The sequence below is a fragment of the Cercospora kikuchii genome (genome assembly GCF_019650295.1).
Source record: "Cercospora kikuchii DNA, contig_00004, whole genome shotgun sequence".
NCBI classification, from domain to species: Eukaryota; Fungi; Ascomycota; class Dothideomycetes; order Mycosphaerellales; family Mycosphaerellaceae; genus Cercospora; species Cercospora kikuchii.
Window position 1 is genome coordinate 1,858,469 of NW_025408585.1, and position 21,199 is coordinate 1,879,667.

Genomic DNA, 21,199 nt, shown 5'->3' on the forward strand with positions numbered 1-21,199 from the left:
CGGATCGAGGCGGCAGCGTGCAATGTATAGGCGGCGGCGCGTCCGGTGTTGTAGGCGGCCGGTGTGGTGAGTATCTATGCAACGGAAGGGCTAGAGCGTGGGTGTGTCAGTGTGGATGTGGTCAGAGAGATGGCCCCACCAAGAGAGAGCACGAAGGCAGGAAGTGACGCGAGCGGCGGGCCGCGAAACCTTGGGAAGATTCCTTGCCACTTCCAACCTCTCCTGTGTCCTGTCTTCTCGACATGCACTCGACACTTCGATGGAAGACGTCAATTAATGGAGCTGAAGGATCTGCCGTTGATGCAAAGGTTGGCTTTGCCCGCCGTCTCCTCCCTGATCGCGTTCTTGGCCTACACTTCTCAATGGCTCTTCCACCGCATCGAGCCAGGGCCACTCTCTTCAGGGGAAGCATACATCTTCAATGCTCTGGTGGCTTGTATTTTCATCTGCTACTGGAGAACATGCCTCACAGATCCAGGCACGATACCCAAGGACTGGCATGAGTCCATAAGTGGCCAAGAGTCAGATGCCAAACAGACCGCAACCAAAGCCGCAGCCCAGAGCAATCGTTGGTGCAGACGATGCGAGGCCTTCAAGCCGCCAAGAGCGCATCACTGCAAAACGTGCAAGCGATGCATTATGAAGATGGATCACCACTGCGTGTGGACTGGTAGGTCTTGGTCCGCGCAGGTACGAACGACGGTAGGTAACTCGTTTTCCAGCCAACTGTGTCTCTCACATCACCATTCCACACTTCATTCGATTTCTGTTCTATGCTGTGGCCTCCATGTCGTTTCTGGAATATTTTCTCTTCATTCGAGTGGCTCCTATATGGGCCAAAAGGAGTTTGCCAAGGGTACGTTTCCTCTCATCCTTCCTAGACTCGGGCACAACTCACACGAGCAGTATCTTGGACCTTCCGTTCTTCAGCTCAGTCATATATTCGTTCTCTGTGCGTTGAACAGTTTTGTCCTGTTCGCTCTCACGCTTCTACTTGGTCGCACGTTGTGGTCCCTTGCAGTAAACACATGGACCATCGAGGGCTGGGAGATTGAAAGACACGATGCTGTCCTCAGGCGGGCTCGCGTCCTGGGTGGGTATCTCGAAGACCCGGATGGGAACAAGATCTACATTGAGCACCAAGAGTTCCCATGGGACATCGGCATCTGGGCCAACATTTGTCAAGGCATGGGCAGCGCGAATCCTATAAGCTGGCTCTGGCCTTTCTCGAGAAGCCCAAGTACAGAGAGTGGGCTATCCTACGAACACAATGAGATTGATGGTATGCATGCGCGCACTCCTTGACACTTCTTGATACTGACTCATATTCTGCAGATCCCAGTAAGCCATGGCCACCACCGGATCCGGATCGTCTCTTCCGTGCTGAACGCAAACCGCTGGTTGGTGACGGCTTTACCAAATCATGGGACATCCATGATTTCAAAGAACGTCAAGCGGCAGATCTTGCGCGCTATACAGATGGCGACGGCGAGTACGTAGTTCGTCGGCGACCCTTCCATGAGCGACTAGAGGCTTCCAGACAGAGCGAGAGGATCTACGAGGATGAGGATGCAATCGGCACAGACACAGAGTCTGACGATGAAGACGTCCGAGGCAGACCGTCGCGACGTGCCGACGAAGGGGAGGAAGCATGGCGGAACAAAGAGGGTGAGCGGTTGGCAGACTTTGGTGTGGATGAAGTGGCCGACTTCTACGACGAGGACGATGTGCCTCTCGCAGAACTAATTCGACGACGGCAACTTGGTCAGGCTGCGTGATAGAACGAGAAGCCAAAAGTCAGGCCCGAAAGAAGCCAATAGATATCTACAAATCAAATCATTTCAAATATCCATCCAGAAGCAATCGATTGGAGAAAATCCTATGTTTGTGTACACTGAACAGTGTAGGAGGTAGCTTCCATCAAAAGTCTTGGGGTCGAGCGCTTGGCATCGGCCTCCGCATCTCATCATCGCTGGCTGCCACGACCGCGTCGCAATTCATCGACGTGTCTGCTCGCCATCGGCATCATCACGCTATTGTCGCGTCGCGGCCACGCGCAGAACTCACCAAGGATGGCAGAGAACGTGCCACCGAACTCGGCGCCGTCCGCGACCGCTGCAGCAGACCAACCTGGCCGACCATACTACGAATCACTTCGCTCAACGCTTCGCCAGACACTCGACAAGAAGCGAAAATTGGACGAGCAGCTTGCAGCGCTCGAGGAGAATATTTACAAGACCGAAGGCGCATACCTTGAAGAGACGGCCAATTCAGGCAACATAGTACGTGGCTTCGATGGCTGGGTCAAGGGTGTTCAGATCGGCACTCGCAGTGCGGTGGATGGGTCAAGACGTGGCGGTAGGGTGAGGGAGGAAGACCGCGTCTTTAGTCGGAGTAGCGTCAGTTGGATGCGGGTGAGTTGAACGCAAGGCACCTGGGCCAAGTAGGATTTGGCATGCTGATGCCGAAAGCAGCTACAGGAAGGACCAGACAGTGGGACACCATCGCATGCGCCGACACCAACTGGACAATTTCCGCCTCAGTTGTCAGCTCGAGATAGCAATGCGAGTACACCTGCTGCGGGCTCTGGCAAAGCCCAAGGCAACAAGAAGAAGAGACCGACAGATAAGGATGATGAAGATGATCTGAAGCCGTCGAAACGTCACAAGATCACTTACAGCCGGGAGTAGCCTGGCTCTTTGAACGAGCTGTGAGTTGGAGCGTTTTTAGCGAGGCGTTTGGAGTACATCAGATACCCGGCATCATCAGACACTTTTTTGCTTCATTATCAGCGAGCACTGCAGAGGACTCAGACTGTTGTCCGGCAACCGTGCTATCGACGTAGGGTGTATTCTCAGCACCTATGAAAACTACTTGATGCTGCTGCTGCAGATGCAACTCCCGGAGCCCTAAGATCTGCGAAGACTACAACATGCCAGCTATTCTACCCGGTAGCGCATCACACTGTACAAAAGTTAAGCCGGCCCGACAAAGATCAAAACTTGATGGTCGTGAAAGCTAGTACAAACGACTAGAGGCAGCCCAGGCAAGGCGACGGTCGGTGGCTGGCGACGTCGTGAGGTTTGGCCATCCATTGTCTTGCTAGATGCGATCACATTCGCTACACAAAACATCAGGCCACAGCCTTTATGAAAAGATGGGCCCGACGTTTGCGACTGCGAGTCAGTCCTCATGAGGCGATATAACACTTTGCGATTGTCGACTTTGCTACATGGCTACATGAGCACTGCGACGTCCCAACACTTTGCGCGCATAATTTTGACTTTGCCGCAGAGCCAGAGCGGCTACCACCTCAAAAGAGCACATGCGGATGCGGCGTAGAATCTTCGGTACGTCGAGAAGCGTTCGCGTAGGTGCGTCCCACTATTGACGGCTGAGGAGCTGCAGGTGAAAAGCTCCAACAAGCCTTGCGCTAATCTTGATGAAGAAGGACCTTCTGAGCTTCTGTCAGTGTAGCGGCAGCTTGTCTCTTGCAAGCATAGGATCACCGCTGCGCGTGGCTATCTTGCATATGCATATTGTCAAACGACAGGTCTCGTATGGCGTCGCTTGTTTCTAATCCACTGCTATGTGCCTTCACAGCCGAACTCCTGCTGCAACAGGCATGGCTTTGCGCCACGATAAGTCCGAATGTCGAGATCAACGCAACATCGACACAACGATTGGATGTCTCATTTGGTTAATGGCACGCGACCTGCTGCCACCATTTGCCGACAACGAGACTGCGGCATGGTATTCTCTACAAGCGTGGCTCGTAGTGGTCGCCAAAGCTGCAGCAGAGTCTAACGGCCAACTCACACATTAGGAAGGAGAAGATATAAGCATACAGACGATGGGAGACATATATCTTGCAACCGGCTGTCAATTGCCTTCGTTCATCTGGTCGCACTTGGTCGCAGAGTAACATGCAATATCTTTTTCTGATTGCCGCCTTCGTGGCATTATGTTCCTCATCACCATTGGCGACCCCACATGTACTCCACGAAAGCAGAGAAACATTACCCCATGGCTGGGTGAAGAGAGATCGTATCCATGGAGCTACGATTATACCAATGCGAATTGCCTTGACACAAAGTAATCTGGACAAGGGAGAGGAGTGGTTGATGGAAGTCTCGCATCCAACCTCTGAGAAATACGGCAAGCATTGGTCGCCTGAAGATGTTGCAGCTGCATTCGCTCCTAGGTAACGACACTGAGCAGTTTATCCGGAGGGCGCATAACTGAGACTATCGATAGTGACTCCGCAGTTCAGGCTGTCAAAGATTGGCTGTCAACATCAGGCATTGCTGGTGAACGCATCAAACAATCTCAAAGTCTTGGCTGGCTACATTTTAATGCTACTATCGATGAAGCCGAAGACTTGTTGAAGACAAAGTATCACGTCTACGAACATGGAGAAACCGGTCAACCGCACGTGGCTTGTGAAGACTACAGCATTCCGGCCAATCTAAAGGACAAGATCGATTTCGTCACGCCAACTCTGCACTTTGATCTCAAACTCAAGCCGAGAGATCCAGCAGCTGAGAAACGCGATATGGAAGAACATATCAGACCCGGAAACCCAAATGGTGGCAATATCCCGAAGTTTCAGCCTATCGCTAAGAGCAGTATCATCAAGGAGTTGACCGATTGTGACAAGCAGATCACACCAAACTGTCTGCGTGCGCTCTACAAGTTCCCTCCCGGTCTAACAGCGAATCCCAAAAACAGCTATGGTATCGTCGAGTACACTCCACAAGCCTACGTCCCCAGTGACCTAGACCTGTTCTTCAAGAACTTCAGTACCAGAGAAGTCGGAGATCGGCCCATTCTCCGGTCGATCGACGGGGGAGTTGTGCAACAAGAACAGACTGGCTTCGGCTTCAATGGCGAGAGTAACCTAGACCTGGAGTATGGCATGGCTCTTGTCTATCCACAGAAGGTCACGCTGTATCAAGTCGGAGATGAGATCGAAGGTGCTTCTTTCAACGATTTCTTGGACGCGCTTGATGCTTCGTATTGCACCTACGAAGGTGGTGATGGTAAGAGCACAATGTTGCATGTTTGTACTTTGGATCGAGGCTGACAGTGCTTCTAGATCCGACTCAAGACGCTGCATACCCAGATCCCGCAGCTGGAGGCTACAAGGGACCGAAGGCCTGCGGAGGCTTCACTGCAACCAAAGTCATCTCGACGTCCTATGCCTACAACGAAGCTGACTTGACGCCTTTCTACGAGCAACGACAATGCAACGAGTAAGCAGAGCGTAACTTTCCCATGGCGGAGTGACCCAGTCGTCCTAACCTTACACTGCAGATACATGAAGTTGGGTCTGATGGGCACGTCTGTACTCTACTCGAGCGGCGACTATGGCGTCTCCGGCAACCAAGGCCAATGCATCGGTCCAACAGGAGAATATCAGGACCAGTCTCTTGGAGGCCGCTTCAATCCTTCTTTCCCAGGAACTTGTCCCTACGTTACCGCTGTTGGCGCCACACAAGTCAAACCCGGGGTCAATATCCTGACCACACCTACCCAACCCGAACAAGCCTGCGAAACGGTCATCTACTCCGGTGGCGGCTTCTCCAACGTCTTCCCTCTGCCATCTTACCAATCCTCGGCAGTCAAATCCTACTTCGCGAACCACCTGCCTCCATACACCGCTGCGCAGTACAACAACAGCCAGGCCACGCGAGGTTTCCCAGACATCTCGGCCAATGGAGCGAACTACGTTGTCGCAGTCGATGGTAGCTGGAGTTTAGTTTTCGGAACATCTGCTTCTTCGCCAACACTCGGGTCGATCCTGACGTTGATTAATGAAGCGAGATATGCGATTGGCAAAGGGTCGATTGGGTTCATCAATCCTGTTGCATATGCGCATCCGTATATGTTCCGCGATGTCACTACTGGTGGGAACCAGGGTTGTAACACGCCTGGATTTTCTGCTGTGAGCGGATGGGATCCTGTGAGTAGAAGCGCCACAAAAGTAATGGTTTGAACAGCAGCTAATCAGACTTTCAGGTGACTGGTCTGGGAACGCCGAACTTCCCATTGATGCTGCCGGTCTTCTTGGCATTGTAGACTCCAGGGTACTTGGGCTTGAGCTTATGTGGAGGATGGGTCACTCCCAGGGCAAATGGAGATAGTTGTGATCAGCGGTCTTTGAGCCCAGCGTAGCGAGTAGGAAGTAGGTAAATTCTCTGAAAGTGCAAAATTCGTTACGTAGTAGGATTATTGTCGAAAGCCAAGAGAGGCTTGCGCTTGTTGCATTCCAAAAGTCTCGTCATAGGTTGTAAGGACTGTCATCACGGCACGCCAGGTAGAGGTTCCGGACCGATGCGCCTGCGCTCATGGCCATCTTGAGGCCGAGGGACGGATAATATCTTCTTCCTCAACACGTCTACCAAAAGCAGTCAGTGGAAGGTATCGTAATGTCTGAGACAAAGTTCTTCGCGAATTGAAGATGCCTTGTAGCGACCAATCTTACCCATCTCCCTCGTGCAACACCATCGCCTCTCGGTGCCGTCTCCTCCTGTCCTCCGCTTCGCTCCCCTGTAGCCCGCCAGACGCAAAAGTAGGTCGAATTGGTGCAGGAATTCTGTCCCAGCCAGCGAACCTTGCGTGATTGGCCCGAGCTTGCAAGTCATCCATCTCTCTTTCCGTCCTGGCAATCTCTTCACTCAGCTCTTCCAGCCGGGCCACGACGTCCATGGCTCTCTCGTCGTCGAGTGAGTTCTGTTGTCTGTTCCTAGCTCTCGCCATCGCGTTCCAGTCATCGACGTCCATGAGCTGCAGCTCGCCATTCTCGTCTCGGTAGGCAACGTCATCTGCGTACTCCATCGGAAGGTCTAGATCATCAAGACCGCCGCGTGGAAGAGAATGTCGGAGCTCCAGGTCGAAGTCGTACAGATACTGCACAGCCTGTTTCGCTCTACGACTCGTCTCTGGGTTCTTGGAGTCGATATCCCGTCGAAGAATGTCTATAGCGTTGGGCTGGGCTGCAAAGCGTCTGATGACCAGCGAGTGCGCCGCAGCCGCAATCGAAGGGTTCGGCGACAGACATAGAGTCTTCAGCGTCTTCACTTCGATGCTCTCTTCGGGATGAGCGCCATGGTCGGCATCGTTGGCGGGGAATTGTGCAGGATCGAGTTCGGTCAGGCGAACGATGTCCGTCACGGCGTACTTGACGTATTTGGCGGCGAAGTAGAAGAAGACTCCGACGCCCAGCCACAGCCAGCGGTCGTCGATGCGCGTGGCCATGACATTTTGTCCGTCTGTGGGAAGTGAACACAAGCGACGTAGGCGATGCGCTGTTCGGTTAGGTATGGACGAGCTCTGATCAGCCACAAGGGCAACTCGGGCCGGCCGAGCTTCCGACGCCACGATTATCGACTGTGGCGGCCAAAAAAGTTCACCTCTTCGGAGGCGCGGTCGACTTCCTCTCGCTACATCACTTTATCATGCCGGCCTCACAATTGAAGAGACTCAAGCAGAGTCTCCGTGAGTCAGGCGTCACTGGACCACAGAAATCGAAGAAACAAAGAAAGCAAATCGCCTCATCGAAAGACCAGACTCGCCGTAACGATCGTGCCGCTGCTCTTCAGAACATCAGAGATTCATTTAACCCGTTCGAGCTCAAGGCGACCAATTCTCGCCCCGCAAAATTCGAACATGCCTCAGCGAGCAATGGAGCCGGTACAGGAAAGTACAAGGCGGTGCTACATCGACCTGGTGTGTCGAAGTCTGCGGGGGAGGAAATGCGCAGGGCGACACTTTTACCAGAACTGAGGAGGAGGAACAAGGTCGGCGGGCTGGTTGATAGGCGAATAGGAGAGGGAGATGCAGACATGACGCCTGAGGAGAGGGCTGCGGCTCGGTTCGCGAGGGAGCAAGAGCGCAAGTCGAAGGGCAGAAGCATGTTCGATCTGGAGGGCAGCGATGATGAAGGCAGAGGATTTCAGCTTACGCACGGCGGAAAAGGAGTCGGTGATCTCGCAGCCGATGATTTTGACGTGAGTGTGTCGGGCGGAAGTGACGATGAGGGTAGCGACGGAGGCTTGTTCAGAAGGAAGAGACGGCGAAGTGATGCGGAGGAGGAGGAGGGTGCGGTCGATGAAGAGGAAGGAGAGCAGGAGTCCGAGGAGCCTGAACGTAAGAAGACGAAGAAGGAGGTCATGGAAGAGATCATCGCAAAGTCCAAAATGCACAAGTACGAGCGACAAAAAGCCAAAGAAGACGATGAGGACCTAAGAGAAGAGCTGGACAAGGGTTTCGATGAGATTTTCGGTCTTCTCAAGGGCGCGAAGAAAGCAATGCCTCCACCCAAACAGCCACAACCTGCAGCTGTTACTGATCGCGGACCTGTCATCAATGCAGATAGACAGCGATTATTGGACGGGATGGATCGTGAGAAGGCAGATCGGGAGTACGATGTTCGCATGAAGCAACTCGCAATGGATGCTAGAGCCAAGCCTTCGGATAAGACATTGACTGCAGAAGAGAAGGCGCAGAAAGAGGCACAGAGACTTAAAGAGCTGGAGGAGAAGCGACAGAAGCGTATGCGTGGCGAGGATGTCTCTGACGACGAGAGGGCGCCCAAGGACACCGAAACACAGTTGGAGGGCGACGATGAGGAAATACCAGATCAAGCTGCGGAGTTCGGCTTTACCAACAGCCTGCCCAACCAAAAGCTGGAACGAGATGTGCAACCGGACGAAGACGAATTTGAGTTTGATGACGATCTGGTTGCGAGCGACTCGGAAGCTGAATTAAGTGATGATGAATCAGAAGCCAGTAGCGGCGAAGATGGTGACGTTGTTGTCGAGAACGAGGAAGATGAGTTCGTCAAGGAAGTGCTTGGACCGGAAGTGTCGACTGGTGCCAACACAAGTGCCCTAGGAGAACGGAGATATGGTACTGATGCATCTGGCCTGTCTTACACATATTCCTGTCCTCGATCACACGCCGAGCTACTGGATGTTGTGAAAGATGTGCCGCCAGACAAATTGACGACAGTCATACAACGAGTTCGTGCTCTCTATCATCCTTCGTTGTCTGCCGCGAACAAGGAGTCCATGGCAGATTTCTCTGCTGCAATGGTAGAGCACTTGGGCTGGATGGCGGATAATGCGCAACCATTGCCCGTGATCGAGCAAGTAATGCGACATCTCCACTCACTTTCACGAACATATCCGACAGAAATCGGGGAGGCATTCCGGAAAGGACTGACCGCATTTCAGCAGCGCGGACAGCCTACGCCTGGAGACTTGGCGCAGCTTACCGCAATCAGCTCAATATACCCTACTTCTGACCACTGGCATCAGGTCGTTACTCCCGCAATCATATTGATGGCTCGTTGGCTGGCCTTGAATGTGCCGACATCATCTAAACCGGCGACTGCGCAAACTCTTAGGACTGGTGCATTCTTGGTAGCGCTTTGCGTGAAGTATCAGTCGCTCAGCAAACGCTATATTCCGGAAGCTGTACGCTTCACCATACGCGTGTTGGATGCTGGCACAGGCAAGCAGAGTGCTCCGAAGGAGCTGCTCAGGCCGCATGTCCAAAATCTCACCGCGATGGCTGATCTCTGGAAGGACAAATCGTCATTCATCGAGATCTTTTCGCCGGCTTTGCCAATGCTGAAACGCATCGGGCAGAATCCACAGTTCAAAGACCTCAATGCAAAAACGCCACATCGAAACATTTCGATTCTCATACAGCAGTCGCGGACCTCGCGGCGACCACTCGAACTTCATCACCATCGCCCACAGCCGATTCGAACATCGATACCCAAGTTCGAGGAGAACTTCAATCCCGACAAGCACTATGATCCTGATAAGGAACGCTCGGAAGCCAACAAGCTCCAGAAGGAGTACAAGCGTGAGCGCAAAGGTGCACTTCGTGAGCTTCGCAAGGACGCGAACTTCGTGGCGAGAGAGCAGCTCAAGGATAAGAGGGAACGCGACGCTGAGTATGAGAAGAAATATAGGAGACTCATCGCCGAAGTCCAGAATGAGGAGGGTGCGGCGAGTAAGGACTATGAGAGGGCCAAGGCAAAGAGGACAGCGGAGAAGAAGCGGAATAAGAAGTAGTGATACAGAATGTTATATAGAATGCATGCGAGGCATGGCTATTTCTGCCCAGTCACGCTTCAATACTGTAACGCCACCTTTGCACGTACAAGAAACTTCTTCACCGTTGCGCGATCATATCACATGCATGAATTCGACAAGGCTCGCAAATGCAATTTGCTGACGAAGATCGGGAGCGATGGCCTCGCCATAGTCGTCCGAACACGCTGCATCCTAATCTGAGGCTGTTGCGCTAGTCCTGTTCCTGTTCCTGCATTGGTGCATGCCAAGACAAGAGCTCCTCTGGTGGCTGGGCTGGGAGCTCTCGAGATCGCCGAGCTCGAATGCGCGTCTCCTCCTCTAGGACCCTCCATATCGACACATAAAGCCCTTCCGACCGGTCACGACCATCACAGATTGATCGCGTAGCATACGCGACCGCTTCCATCCGCTCTTTTCCAGCCCATGCGCGCGACAGAGAGTACAGCACACGCGTGCGCACTGCAGCTACGAGAATCGACATAGTAAAGAGCATTGGCGGCAATGGCCGATACTGAGGGAGAGGTCATCATCGAGGATGAGACCGCAGTTGATGAAGAGATGGGCGAGAATGTGGAGACTGTAGTGGACGAATCTGCACCGGCCGGTCTCGAAGACATTGAGCCGACGCTCCCAAATCGCACCACTTTCCTGGAGTGAGCATGCTTCGTGCTTGCCGTAGCGACGACGGGATACTGACACAGCCATCGCGCAGTTATTTGCGATCACCTATCGTTGAGCTGGTCGTTGGATCCGCTGAGAACACTAGCACGCTCTACGCACATCAAGGAGTCCTCATCAGCTCCCCATTCTTCCAGGAAGCTTGCGCCCAGTTCTCTGAAAATGCTGGTCGCCGACGCATTGAGCTTCTCCAAGATGACGAGGCCGCGACAGCTTCCGTGCTGGAGTATTTGTACAAGAGCGACTACTTCCCAGCACTTCAAGGACAGACCAACCTCGAATACGACTCCACAGTGCCATCGCCAGATCACGACGGTGTTGGCCTCCTGCGTCATGCCAGGGTCTACACACTCGCGCAAAAGTTTGGTCTACCTCAACTTGCAGCGCTCGCGCATAAGAAGATCCACCTCACACAATCAACTGCCAAGGGCGAAATTGCTTACGCTCGGTTCGTATACAAGGAGACCAGCCCCGACGACGAGAGCATCAGGAAGCCGGTCGCGGCATTCTGGGCTACCAGAAGCCACGTCTTGCGTCACGAAGCCGAGCACGAGTTCAAGAGGATGTGTTTGAAATTCCCGCAATTCGGTTTCGATGTGCTCAGCTTGGTGCTCGACGCACAGGAGAAGAGAAGTCAGAGACAAGAATCTGGTGGCGGACCTGCTGGTCGGAAACGACAAAGGGTATGTCTCAACTTTCGCGGCCGAGTTCAGATGACACAGGCTAACCTTCTCCTTCCTGCAGACGATTCTATAAGCATCGGGAGAATTTTTACAACTCTGTTTCTAATAGTGGACAATATGGCTATTGTACTTTATCTTGGCATGGATGTACACCGGATACAGATGTTTCGAGATCGCAACCATCAGCTCGTTCGCAGGCAGAAGTTGTTCCACTGACGTGTACAGGTCGCTTGTCCATCCGCGCGTCTGTCTTATTAGATCTTCCAAGCTCACGGACCTAACCGTCGGCTGAAACGATGACAACACAACATCTCCAGGTCCCAGCCCTCCCCTGTTCAAGCTCAACCCTGACGAAGGCAGACAAGAAAGTCTGATCACCCTGTGTACCAATATAACCGATATAACACCTGCCCGCCTCTGCGATCCGAACATTCACTAATCCACCGTCCGTCTCTTCCGGTCATCCAGCTTCTAACCATTTAATTCAAGTATGTTTACAGCACCGCTTCGCTTCTTTCGTCCTTCAGTAGAGTATAATCTCACTATCCGCATCGAAGCTCTCCCGCTCGACAAGAACTCCCTCGATAGCACGGATCTCAAGAGCGCACATTTCGATCCTGACCCTATCGAACTGGGAGATAATACTATTTTGCATAGTTATTTGGACCCGCTCTATCGTGAGAAATCTCCTGTTCCGAGGTCGCCGGCTAGATCTCCTTTGCACAAGATGTCGACGCAATACGATCAGATTGGATCCAGGCACAAGTCGTTGGAGGATAGCCCCGTAGGAGAGGTTGATTTCGAGAGCACATCAAAGGCGTTAGGGGATGTGAGTGGGCTCAAAGTTTTGGATCTGGCGTGTGGGATCGGAAGGTGGAGCAAATGGCTTGTGAATAATGGGGCGAAGGAGGTGGTGGGAATTGATATTTCTGAGGGAATGATCAAGGGTGCGAAGGACATGCAGGCTGGGTTGCCGAAGGAGCTGGCACAGAAGCTGGATTTCAGTGTCAAAGATTGTGGCTTGCCGCTGACTGTTGAGGAGGGTGGGTTCGATCTAGTGCTCGGGGCTTGGTATTGTGAGCTTCTCCTCCTCAGAAAGTGCAAGGGGTTCACTAACGTGTGGCAGTGTCAAATGCTTCAGATCACGAGGGGCTTGTTACGATGTTCCGCAATGTTCTAATCAACCTCAAACCTGGCGGTCGATTCCTGGGCATCGTACCGAACGCTTTTGTTCCTATGTATGAAGCGTACGATATCCACGGTTTGAGGATGGACATGAATGAGCAAGCGGCTGAAGGGCACTGGAAGTGCACGCTATCATACAAAGCCGACAACATCGCGTTTAAAACGAACATCAGGCTGCACGGCCTGTACGAGAGAGCAGCGACGGAGGCCGGGCTGGGTGAGATTAGGTGGAGGCCATACGTGCTTCCGAAAGGCGATCAACGAGAAGAGCAAGGCTTCTGGGATGAGTTCAAGCTTCGGCCGCACCTGTGCCTGCTAGAGTGCTACAGGTCTGCTTGAACAACAGCGAACGTCCGATATAGCACACGAATCTAATGTGATGATGATTTGCTTATGTGACCGCCAGAAACGCGTGTCGTGAAACCAACGCGTTCGAATAGACCCTTGTTTCGCGTCTCCAGCGATCCGTTCTCCATTTCTCCCCACTACAAACAATGGCCGACCAAACACCCGCCCACCACGACGCGCCCAGTCTTCCCGGCTCACCGCTACCCAAGAGAACGAAATACACTGAGCCCGCGGCCAACCTCAGTGTTGCATGTTAGTTCTTACAAGCCTCACGCAACGAACAACCACTAATCTAGCTCTAAAACACAGCAATCCTAAACGACCAACAACCCACTCCAACACCACAAACTGCTCAACTTCCCAATCCTCTATCCGAAATGTCTGGCACGATGAATGCAACAGCCGGCGGTCCACCACCGCAACTTTCGAATCCTTCAGCAGCAACCCTGCCGCCAATGTCATTCGAGCCTCCCCCACCGGCCCTCCAAGTCAAACTACTCTCTGAAACTGCCAAACCACCCACTCGAGGCTCCGCTTTCGCTGCAGGCTACGACCTTTACGCATCAAAAGAAGCTGTAATTCCGGCAAAGGGGAAAGTTCTAGTCGACACGGACATCAGCATCGCAGTGCCTGTAAATACGTACGGGAGAGTTGCTCCTCGCAGTGGGCTGGCGAGTAAGCACAGCATTGATGTGGGTGCTGGAGTGATCGATGCGGATTACAGAGGGCCAGTGAAGGTGCTCTTGTTCAACTTTGGCGAGGAGGACTTCAAAGTTGCGGTGCATGAGAGGGTTGCGCAATTGATTGTGGAAAGGGTGAGTAGAATTGTGCTCTCCGCAACAGGTACCCGATATCCTGGACTCCACACTAACGCCATGAGCAGATCTACACGCCAGAGGTCGTTGTTGTTCAGGAGCTGGAAGCTACAGTGCGTGGCGCAGGAGGCTTTGGGTCGACAGGCGGGTTTGGTGGTAGCCTGCCACCTCTTGAGTCGTCTGCTCTACCGCAGGTTGGTGGTGCTCCACCCGCATGAGAGGATGGATGGAACGCATAGCACAAGTATTGCGACAGTTCCAGGGCCAGTTGCAGACGATCTCTGGAATCCGTCGAGCACATTTTGCGGCATCAGGGGCAGACAGCTGCTTGGCGTGCCGCGACAGCTTACGGCATTGCTATCCAGCATATGACCAAGTCAAGACTAATTAACGAATTACATATTTGGCATGAGTTCGAAGTGGAAAGGTAAAAGCATAGGAGAGACGAGGCAAAAGTAGTATGAATCAATTTTTCACGAGCTTCCATCAAATGCACTAATCGGAAGTGCTTGCAACTCCGCATCTCCACTCCATCTCGACCTCATCGAGGATCGAGACATCGACAACCATTGAACCCTACACACAATGATCGCGAGAAGGTCTTTTGCGGCGCTGAGCTCATCTGAGCGACAGCTAATCAAGTCGCAATACCTGAGCATTGGGCAATGCGCGCGATGCTTCCACAGCTCGCGACGACGAGCGGCAGAAGAACAACGCCCTGAGGACGGATCACCAGCTATCAAGGACAGTGCCACACGAACCGAGAACAACGGTGAGCTCATACGTGCTAGGCTGTAGTGCAGCATGCTGAAGCAAACACAGGTCCAGCAGTGCAGCCCCCATCGACCAAGCGAGCACGCGCCCAACGCATCTCGAGCGAGCTAGAAATGCTCAACAAGAGTCCCCCGCCTGGGAGCCTCACAACCTTTCCTACTTCCGAGCAGAACCAACATAGCGATCCGACGAGGTCAACTATCAGCGCTGGCTTCACGGAAACGCCTACATCGATGGGCGTGGGTGGCCAACGAATGGGCGAGAACGTGTCTGCGGGCCGAGAAGGCGTAAACGCGCAAGGTGTTGGAAGAATCGCAGGAACCGATGAGCGTGTTCGTAATGAGCATCCCAGGCCACAGGCGACTCGGGCGACCGACCAAGTGCAGGATCCAGCGAGCGGCGGTGCAAGCGTGCTAGAGGCTTCTACGCCTGGGCAGCTGAGTCGCACTGTCGGGAGTAAAACCAGCACAATCTCAAGCGAAGACGAGCCCCTAGACGAAAGACAAGAAACACGATTACGAGAAAATTTGGCAGGTGCCAGGCCTCATGGCCTGCCCTTCCGTCCTCACAAGGCTAATACGAAGGAACTTCTGCTACAAGGGCGAGGCGCTGTTACTCCAACGACGAGCCATTCCGAGGCTACTGTACTAGACCGATACAAGCTGGCCACGGCTCCTTCACGCGATCCCTCCCAGCCTTCTGGACGAAGCACATTCACACTCGAAGAGGCAGACCGCAAGATTCTTGCAGCGAAGCTCATTGCTGGGAAGTATGACGAGCAAGGGATTCTTGCTGGCAAGCAAGTCTACAAACAGGCCATATTGAACGAACTCGCCAAGAAAACGATGATCAATGATACGTATCTGAAGCAGGACGGCGAAAGATTGCTCAAGAAAGTCCAATCACTCTTGCCGGCAGCTCAAACCGCAAGAATAGCATCTGCACAGAAGGCGCGGCCAGCACCGGCGAAGGCGAGTGCCTGATTCTGCTAGAAGCTAATACGATATACTGTATAAACATTATATTTGTGCCCAGGGCACAGCATTCACATATTGCCTGGTTGATTCAGTCGCTTTTTGGAGGTCCGATGCCAAACATGTCGAACGCGCTCCGGCGAGCACGTTCGCGTGACCTTCCGAAGGCGCGTTCGGGCACTGACGGCATAGGGCTTGACCGGGTCGTTGTGTGTGATGTTTGATACATCGATGCCTTGAGTAATTGAGTCGCATTCGACGTTCTAGGCTGTTGTGCCGATAAGGGAGCAGATCTGAGCGCCATTTGTGGTGCTATTTTTGATTGTTGGAAGCCGGCTGGCGTCTGATCTCTACGGCTCAACAGATCCTTGATCTTTTGTGACAATTTGGCCATGGCGTTGACCGATGCCCGATGGCCAGGATTGGGCAGCCGAAGGTTGATGTAGGCGTGATCTAGGGCAAGTCGATCTTGGTGCGATAGATCTAACCGCGACTTCGCAGGTCTTGTCGCTTCGGAATCGACGTGTGTCGGCGCAAGCGACACAGATGCGATGGGCCTTCGCATTCCAGGCCAGCACAAGTTCAGGAGCAAATGCTGCCAAGTAAGCTTCGACAAGCATGGAGCAAGACTCAACGTGACAGCTGCGTGAATCATAACCCTGTCCCACGCGAGGATCTACCCAGGATTCCCCGGGAAATAGTCTCGAACAAAGACATGCAAGCCCGTTGATGTTCATCATGTGCAACCTACATTGGTGAAATGTCTTGCAATGGCTGCCAGCATGTTTCAGCATTACTGATCTCTGCAACAGCTGTCGCCCGTGCTGGGTACAAGAGGCCATTGAAGCCAAATGGGAGCTTGGGATCCATCAAGTGTTATCAAACTCAATTACATCCCACAGCTTCCCCGTAATCCCAGGAGGGAGACCCCAACATAGGTCCAACTGCCCCCAACTCCAGGCCAGGTACAAGCTTCGCTGCCGTCTTTCTCGCAGGCAGCCCACTGCAGAACACCTCCGGAGTCGGCCACTTTTAGTATCACAACTCTGCACCTCGAACATGAAATCAAGATTCCGCACAAAGATGGGCAACTGCTTCTCATCAGGATCATCAAACCGCAGAAATCCTTCAGAAGAATTATTCCACGTCTCTCCCGCGACCATGCCAGGCCTGGCAATACCCAAAGAACACCCAGCGCATCCACAGTACGTCCGCCTGTCCCCCGATCCGCACCTCCAACACCAACTACGTCGAGAAGGCTCCATACCGACCGTTCATGATGCAGCGATGAAGACACCGCCGACCTCCCACTCCGCATCATACAACCCACCTCGAAACAAAAACTCCAGGCCTTCTTCCTCCGAACGCGGCCAACGAAGCGATTGGCCTACGGCTTGGAAACCTCAACAACAATACCCACAAATCCCCATTCGCCGTTGCCACCCACCCATGCCCGCCATAGCAGTTTCCCCTCCCTCACCACTGGAAGTCGATCAGAAGGGACCAATCATCACAACCACAACCACCGTCACGAGCCCAACGGACGACCACCAGGAAAAGATCTGAAACGCAAGACAAAGAAACGTCCTTCTCGACGTAGCATGCGAACCATCCCAGCTCCAATGGAATCTCCTTTATTCGATACCCCTATCCGCGACAAACGAAACAGTTTCGCAGGAGAAGTCCTAAAAGAACTCGCAAGATTCGATGAAGCTTTCCTCAATTCAAGACCCTATCTCCCTAACAATCATTCTTACTCATCTGGTACTGGGGATGAGACTTACTATAGCGACAGTCATTTGAGCGGTGCCGGGAGTAGTGCGAAAGAACGAATATCGAGAACACTCAGTCTCAAGAGGATGCCACCACCTAGAAGGAAAGCTATTAGATTTGATGCGCAGGATTCGGAGGGGAAGAGGATTTTGACGAGTAGTGCGAGTAGTGTTTGTAGTAAATGTGGGAAGATTTTGCCGGATGTGGGGTGGAGGACGAGGATTTGTCGATGGTGTAAGAGGATCAGTGGGGGAGGGAGTTCGGGGAGGGGTAGTGGTGCTTGGTGATGATTATGATGATGGTATGAGGGAGAGAGTGTGGGTTTCTTTGGTTGTTAGGGTCAGGTGATTGATGACGGCGATGGTATCTTGGTCAGGCGATCTTGGAATTTTGTTTGTTAGGTTTGGACGGGCTTTTGGGACTCATTGTGAATGAAGGTGATTAGGATCTCGATCATGAATGGTGATGGACACAACAAACATGTTTGCTGTACATATTTGTTTACGAACCTCTTCGACGTTTGGGCATCCGCTATCCAATTACAAGCTCCGAACTCCCCACAGCGCGAGACTACTCCCGACCACAGCATGGGCAGTTCCTCGTCGAAGAAGTCGGACAACAACGTCGTCTCTGTGGACGACTACTGGAACAGTGATCGCGCCTCAACCTGTGACCATCCGCATTGTTTCCACGCCCATCCAGATCACATCCTAGGTGGAAGGAAGAATAGATATTGGTGGAACCCAACAACAAATCGAAGACGTCTTTATCCCGAAGGAAGAAATAGCGAGCCGCGGGGACCACTTGTGACGGCAGGCGATGTGGAGGAGAAGAAGTGTTGTGGGATTTGAGCCTCCAGAGTTGAACAAGCTTTGACAGACAGTCAACGTTCTCTGAGTAATGATACCTTCAACATTAGCCGGTATCTTGCCAAGTTCGCTTGTTGCTCTTGCCTTCTTACTTTCTCTCCGGCTCATCCTTTCAGAACACACCATCGATTCCAGATGAGTCGTCCAACGACAGGTCCAGATCCAGGTCTCTGAAAACGGTTCTCTGAAGTGTCCACTCTGACAACATGCTTATGGTAGATGATTGTAGGCCGAGTCGATTCCGAGCCTGGCTCAGAAATTGTCGATGCCGTGGAAGGTCTTCTTGCAGAGCTCATCGCACGTGAGCGCTGAAGTTTCCGTTGTTTGGGCTTGATTTGATATGCTTCAGTCTGGGATCGTTGCATTTGAGGACGGTGTGACGGGGAGGATGATGAAGGCTGTTCTGCGTACATCGCGACTTGTTGAGGGACGAACATGGTTTAGTCAAGGTGGGTGGAGGAACAATTATTGGTTGGCGGCGAAGTTTGTGAGTAAATGCTTCGTGTCGCAGCTGTAAATACAGCAAGCTTGATCGCTATTCCTCGATCGGTGAATGCTGCGTGCGCTTTAATTGTGAGCAATACAGTCTTCTGACTTGTGGATCATCTTCGAAGGTCCCTGCAACTACTCGGCTATCGTCACAGCTCTTTCTCCTCTCGCCAGAAATCGACCATGGCTTCTGTCTCTGCCTGCCCAACCAGCCTCTTCAGGGTCTTCAGCCGTCCTTGAGGCGAGGGATCATCTGATGACATGCGTAAGGTACCATTCTCGTCCCAGCGCTCGATTGGCTGTGACAAGATGTCCAGAGCAAAAGCAGCAATGGCAGTCGGAGAGCTCGACGCTGGGGCGTTTGGGGGCCTACTCATTGCTTGAGCCATATCGTGTAGATTGTCGAAGGTATCACTCAGGACGTTTGTAGTGAAGCCTTGCATGGGTTGCCGCAGTGTGCAAAGCTGCATCAGATCACGAGAGGTGGTTGTTGAGCGCGTTGGGTGTGGCTTGTGATTCAGGTACTTGGCGGCATGGCTTTGCAGCAAGGTTGGCAAGCTGTCAACGCGATGAAGTGGGAGGATCGGGATGTGCGGTAGAAGGATTGAGTTCATCATCTCTGCTTGCAATTTGGTGAAGGCCATAGTGCCGCCCACGCCATCAGCGCGTGGCCCTGCCCCATTTTCTGCCAAATGCCTCGCCGACTGAAAAGAAGTGTTGCGCGTCGGATTGAGCAGGAAGATGATGGTAATTGGCTCGGTGGTGAGAAAGGAGAAATGTTGGATGCGCTCCAAGGTGGCCTCCAGCTTGTCATCCGCCACGGAGGATGGAGATAGCAGCAAGAAGCGCAGGTGGCGGGTCGGTTTCGAGATTCCGGTGCGCGGGTCAGTCTCGACAGTGATGGGCACAGCAATGTCGTGCGTGTTGAGGAGTTGCTCTGGCTCCTGCTGTCAGCGATACTTGCACCGCCATATCGGAGAGAAGAAACGGACCACGAACATCGTACTTGGCTTGTGCGAGCAGCGTCGGGATGACCGATGCGTAGGACGGGCGGCGTCGGAGGGAGTTGCAGAACAGAGTCGGAACTACGGCCATGGTCAAGTCTTGATGTATCTCGGTATTCGATGCGAGTGGCCGAGGTGACAGCAGGTGAGTGGCCTTTTATAGTGGGAGTCTTCGTACATCGCTCCTTCCCACAGACATGTGGAAGTGGAGCGCGCCAGCCGTTCTTGCCTGTGGCGATGTTCTATCGTCTAATGGTAACAAATATACAGGTAGCGGGGTATCGTTGGTGTGAACAGAGTTGCGAGTCCATATTTCTACACATCATCTTCCTTTCCCAGCCGCCTCCACCGTATCCACCCGTGTCGGCGGTTGCTGCTCAGCCCCCTCTTTCTGATCTGGCGACTTTTTGTCGAACGCCCTCTCGATGATCCCCTTCTTCTCATACTCTTTCGCTGCTTCCTTCGCCGCTTTGGCTTCCTCTCTCTGTTTCGCTATCCGCTGCACCCTTTCTTCCGCCTCTTTCTGGAGCTTCCTGTAGTCTATCTTGGCATCCTGTTCCGGCGAAGTATCTCCTTGTTCGCCTGCTTTAGTGCCAATCCAGCCCCGGGGATTGAGCCAGCCCGTGGTCTGCTTCTTCTTATCTCTTGCTTCCTCCTCCCGCTCGTGCAGCTGGTTGAGTGTCTCGAGGTTGGGATCAATCTTGCTCCTCAGCTCCAGAACTGTAGCCTCTAATTCCTCCAACCGTTCCGCAACCTCGTCTCTTCGATCATTCTCCTTGGCCGACCTGCGATAGTTCTCGGCAAGCAGCAGCCCGACCGCGACCATGAAGATGAACGCTTCAGAGAAGAAATTCGCGCCCAGCTCGATGGCTCTCGCTTCTGAGAGCGGACGAATCTTCGGCTTCAATGGTTTGTGCTGCTCTTCTTTTGGCTTCCCCGCCGCACCATCTGCGGCCTCTTTCGCTTTTTGCTCATCGTGCTTTTTCTGCTCCAGCTCTGTGCGAACAGTCGGTTGCTCCGCCTTCCTCTTCCTCTCTTCCGCAAGCCGTTGCTCCCGGTCATGCATTCGCTGTTGCGCATCGGGGTCATGCAATATGCCCAGTCTCATCCGCATATCGATCCGATGCACCCGCTGTGCCTGATTGACAGCAAACACCCTGAACCCCTCGTGTTCCTTCGCTTGTCGTTTGATGTAATTTCCGATAGGCTTTGCTGCGGTTCTGATGGCCAGCGAGAGGAGCTTGAAAGTAAGAGACATGGTTGCGTCTAATTGCCAGACGATCTATGCCTATCGGATATGCAGCGTTTCTGCCTATACAGCCCGGGGGGAAATTCCTTGCACGAGTATCCGCCGCGCCATGTTGTGCACGAGCACAGTGGCACGAGAGTAGCTTACGACCTGCGCATTGCAACAAGGTATTCAATGCAGTCGACCAGTTCCTGGATAGCGATGTGGATTGTCTGACGCTGACGAACAAATGCTGGTTCGGCTGGG

At 53.0% G+C, this 21,199-nt stretch overlaps 11 protein-coding genes across 11 annotated transcripts; 8 read left to right on the forward strand and 3 right to left on the reverse strand.

Moving 5' to 3' along the window:
* Window positions 1-276: 276 nt before the first annotated feature.
* On the forward strand, window positions 277-1,778 carry CKM354_000696000 (uncharacterized protein; the record flags this gene model as incomplete). The annotated part of the gene is made up of 4 exons (XM_044802296.1): window positions 277-670; window positions 723-856; window positions 907-1,282; window positions 1,336-1,778. The coding sequence occupies 4 exons, from the start codon at window positions 277-279 to the stop codon at window positions 1,776-1,778; spliced, it is 1,347 nt and encodes a 448-aa protein (XP_044658231.1).
* A 294-nt stretch (window positions 1,779-2,072) lies between these two features.
* CKM354_000696100 (uncharacterized protein) lies at window positions 2,073-2,690 on the forward strand (the record flags this gene model as incomplete). The annotated part of the gene is made up of 2 exons (XM_044802297.1): window positions 2,073-2,414; window positions 2,475-2,690. The coding sequence occupies 2 exons, from the start codon at window positions 2,073-2,075 to the stop codon at window positions 2,688-2,690; spliced, it is 558 nt and encodes a 185-aa protein (XP_044658232.1).
* A 1,236-nt stretch (window positions 2,691-3,926) lies between these two features.
* On the forward strand, window positions 3,927-6,081 carry CKM354_000696200 (uncharacterized protein; the record flags this gene model as incomplete). Its single annotated transcript, XM_044802298.1, has 5 exons — window positions 3,927-4,204; window positions 4,258-5,042; window positions 5,099-5,255; window positions 5,317-5,965; window positions 6,022-6,081. The coding sequence occupies 5 exons, from the start codon at window positions 3,927-3,929 to the stop codon at window positions 6,079-6,081; spliced, it is 1,929 nt and encodes a 642-aa protein (XP_044658233.1).
* Window positions 6,082-6,348: 267 nt separating this feature from the next.
* CKM354_000696300 (uncharacterized protein) lies at window positions 6,349-7,260 on the reverse strand (the record flags this gene model as incomplete). Its single annotated transcript, XM_044802299.1, has 2 exons — window positions 6,349-6,400; window positions 6,488-7,260. 2 exons carry the CDS (start codon window positions 7,258-7,260, stop codon window positions 6,349-6,351), a joined length of 825 nt encoding a protein of 274 aa, XP_044658234.1.
* Window positions 7,261-7,460: 200 nt separating this feature from the next.
* CKM354_000696400 (snoRNA-binding rRNA-processing protein NOP14) lies at window positions 7,461-10,091 on the forward strand (the record flags this gene model as incomplete). Its single annotated transcript, XM_044802300.1, has 1 exon — window positions 7,461-10,091. The coding sequence occupies one exon, from the start codon at window positions 7,461-7,463 to the stop codon at window positions 10,089-10,091; it is 2,631 nt and encodes an 876-aa protein (XP_044658235.1).
* Window positions 10,092-10,613: 522 nt separating this feature from the next.
* CKM354_000696500 (uncharacterized protein) lies at window positions 10,614-11,689 on the forward strand (the record flags this gene model as incomplete). The annotated part of the gene is made up of 2 exons (XM_044802301.1): window positions 10,614-10,765; window positions 10,825-11,689. 2 exons carry the CDS (start codon window positions 10,614-10,616, stop codon window positions 11,687-11,689), a joined length of 1,017 nt encoding a protein of 338 aa, XP_044658236.1.
* Window positions 11,690-12,200: 511 nt separating this feature from the next.
* On the forward strand, window positions 12,201-12,997 carry CKM354_000696600 (uncharacterized protein; the record flags this gene model as incomplete). The annotated part of the gene is made up of 2 exons (XM_044802302.1): window positions 12,201-12,549; window positions 12,600-12,997. 2 exons carry the CDS (start codon window positions 12,201-12,203, stop codon window positions 12,995-12,997), a joined length of 747 nt encoding a protein of 248 aa, XP_044658237.1.
* Window positions 12,998-13,152: 155 nt separating this feature from the next.
* On the forward strand, window positions 13,153-14,039 carry CKM354_000696700 (uncharacterized protein; the record flags this gene model as incomplete). The annotated part of the gene is made up of 3 exons (XM_044802303.1): window positions 13,153-13,258; window positions 13,316-13,821; window positions 13,890-14,039. The coding sequence occupies 3 exons, from the start codon at window positions 13,153-13,155 to the stop codon at window positions 14,037-14,039; spliced, it is 762 nt and encodes a 253-aa protein (XP_044658238.1).
* A 367-nt stretch (window positions 14,040-14,406) lies between these two features.
* Window positions 14,407-15,578, forward strand: CKM354_000696800 (uncharacterized protein; the record flags this gene model as incomplete). The annotated part of the gene is made up of 2 exons (XM_044802304.1): window positions 14,407-14,593; window positions 14,644-15,578. 2 exons carry the CDS (start codon window positions 14,407-14,409, stop codon window positions 15,576-15,578), a joined length of 1,122 nt encoding a protein of 373 aa, XP_044658239.1.
* A 3,271-nt stretch (window positions 15,579-18,849) lies between these two features.
* On the reverse strand, window positions 18,850-19,795 carry CKM354_000696900 (uncharacterized protein; the record flags this gene model as incomplete). The annotated part of the gene is made up of 2 exons (XM_044802305.1): window positions 18,850-19,647; window positions 19,700-19,795. 2 exons carry the CDS (start codon window positions 19,793-19,795, stop codon window positions 18,850-18,852), a joined length of 894 nt encoding a protein of 297 aa, XP_044658240.1.
* Window positions 19,796-20,026: 231 nt separating this feature from the next.
* CKM354_000697000 (uncharacterized protein) lies at window positions 20,027-20,962 on the reverse strand (the record flags this gene model as incomplete). The annotated part of the gene is made up of 1 exon (XM_044802306.1): window positions 20,027-20,962. One exon carries the CDS (start codon window positions 20,960-20,962, stop codon window positions 20,027-20,029), a length of 936 nt encoding a protein of 311 aa, XP_044658241.1.
* Between the last annotated feature and the right edge of the window lie 237 nt (window positions 20,963-21,199).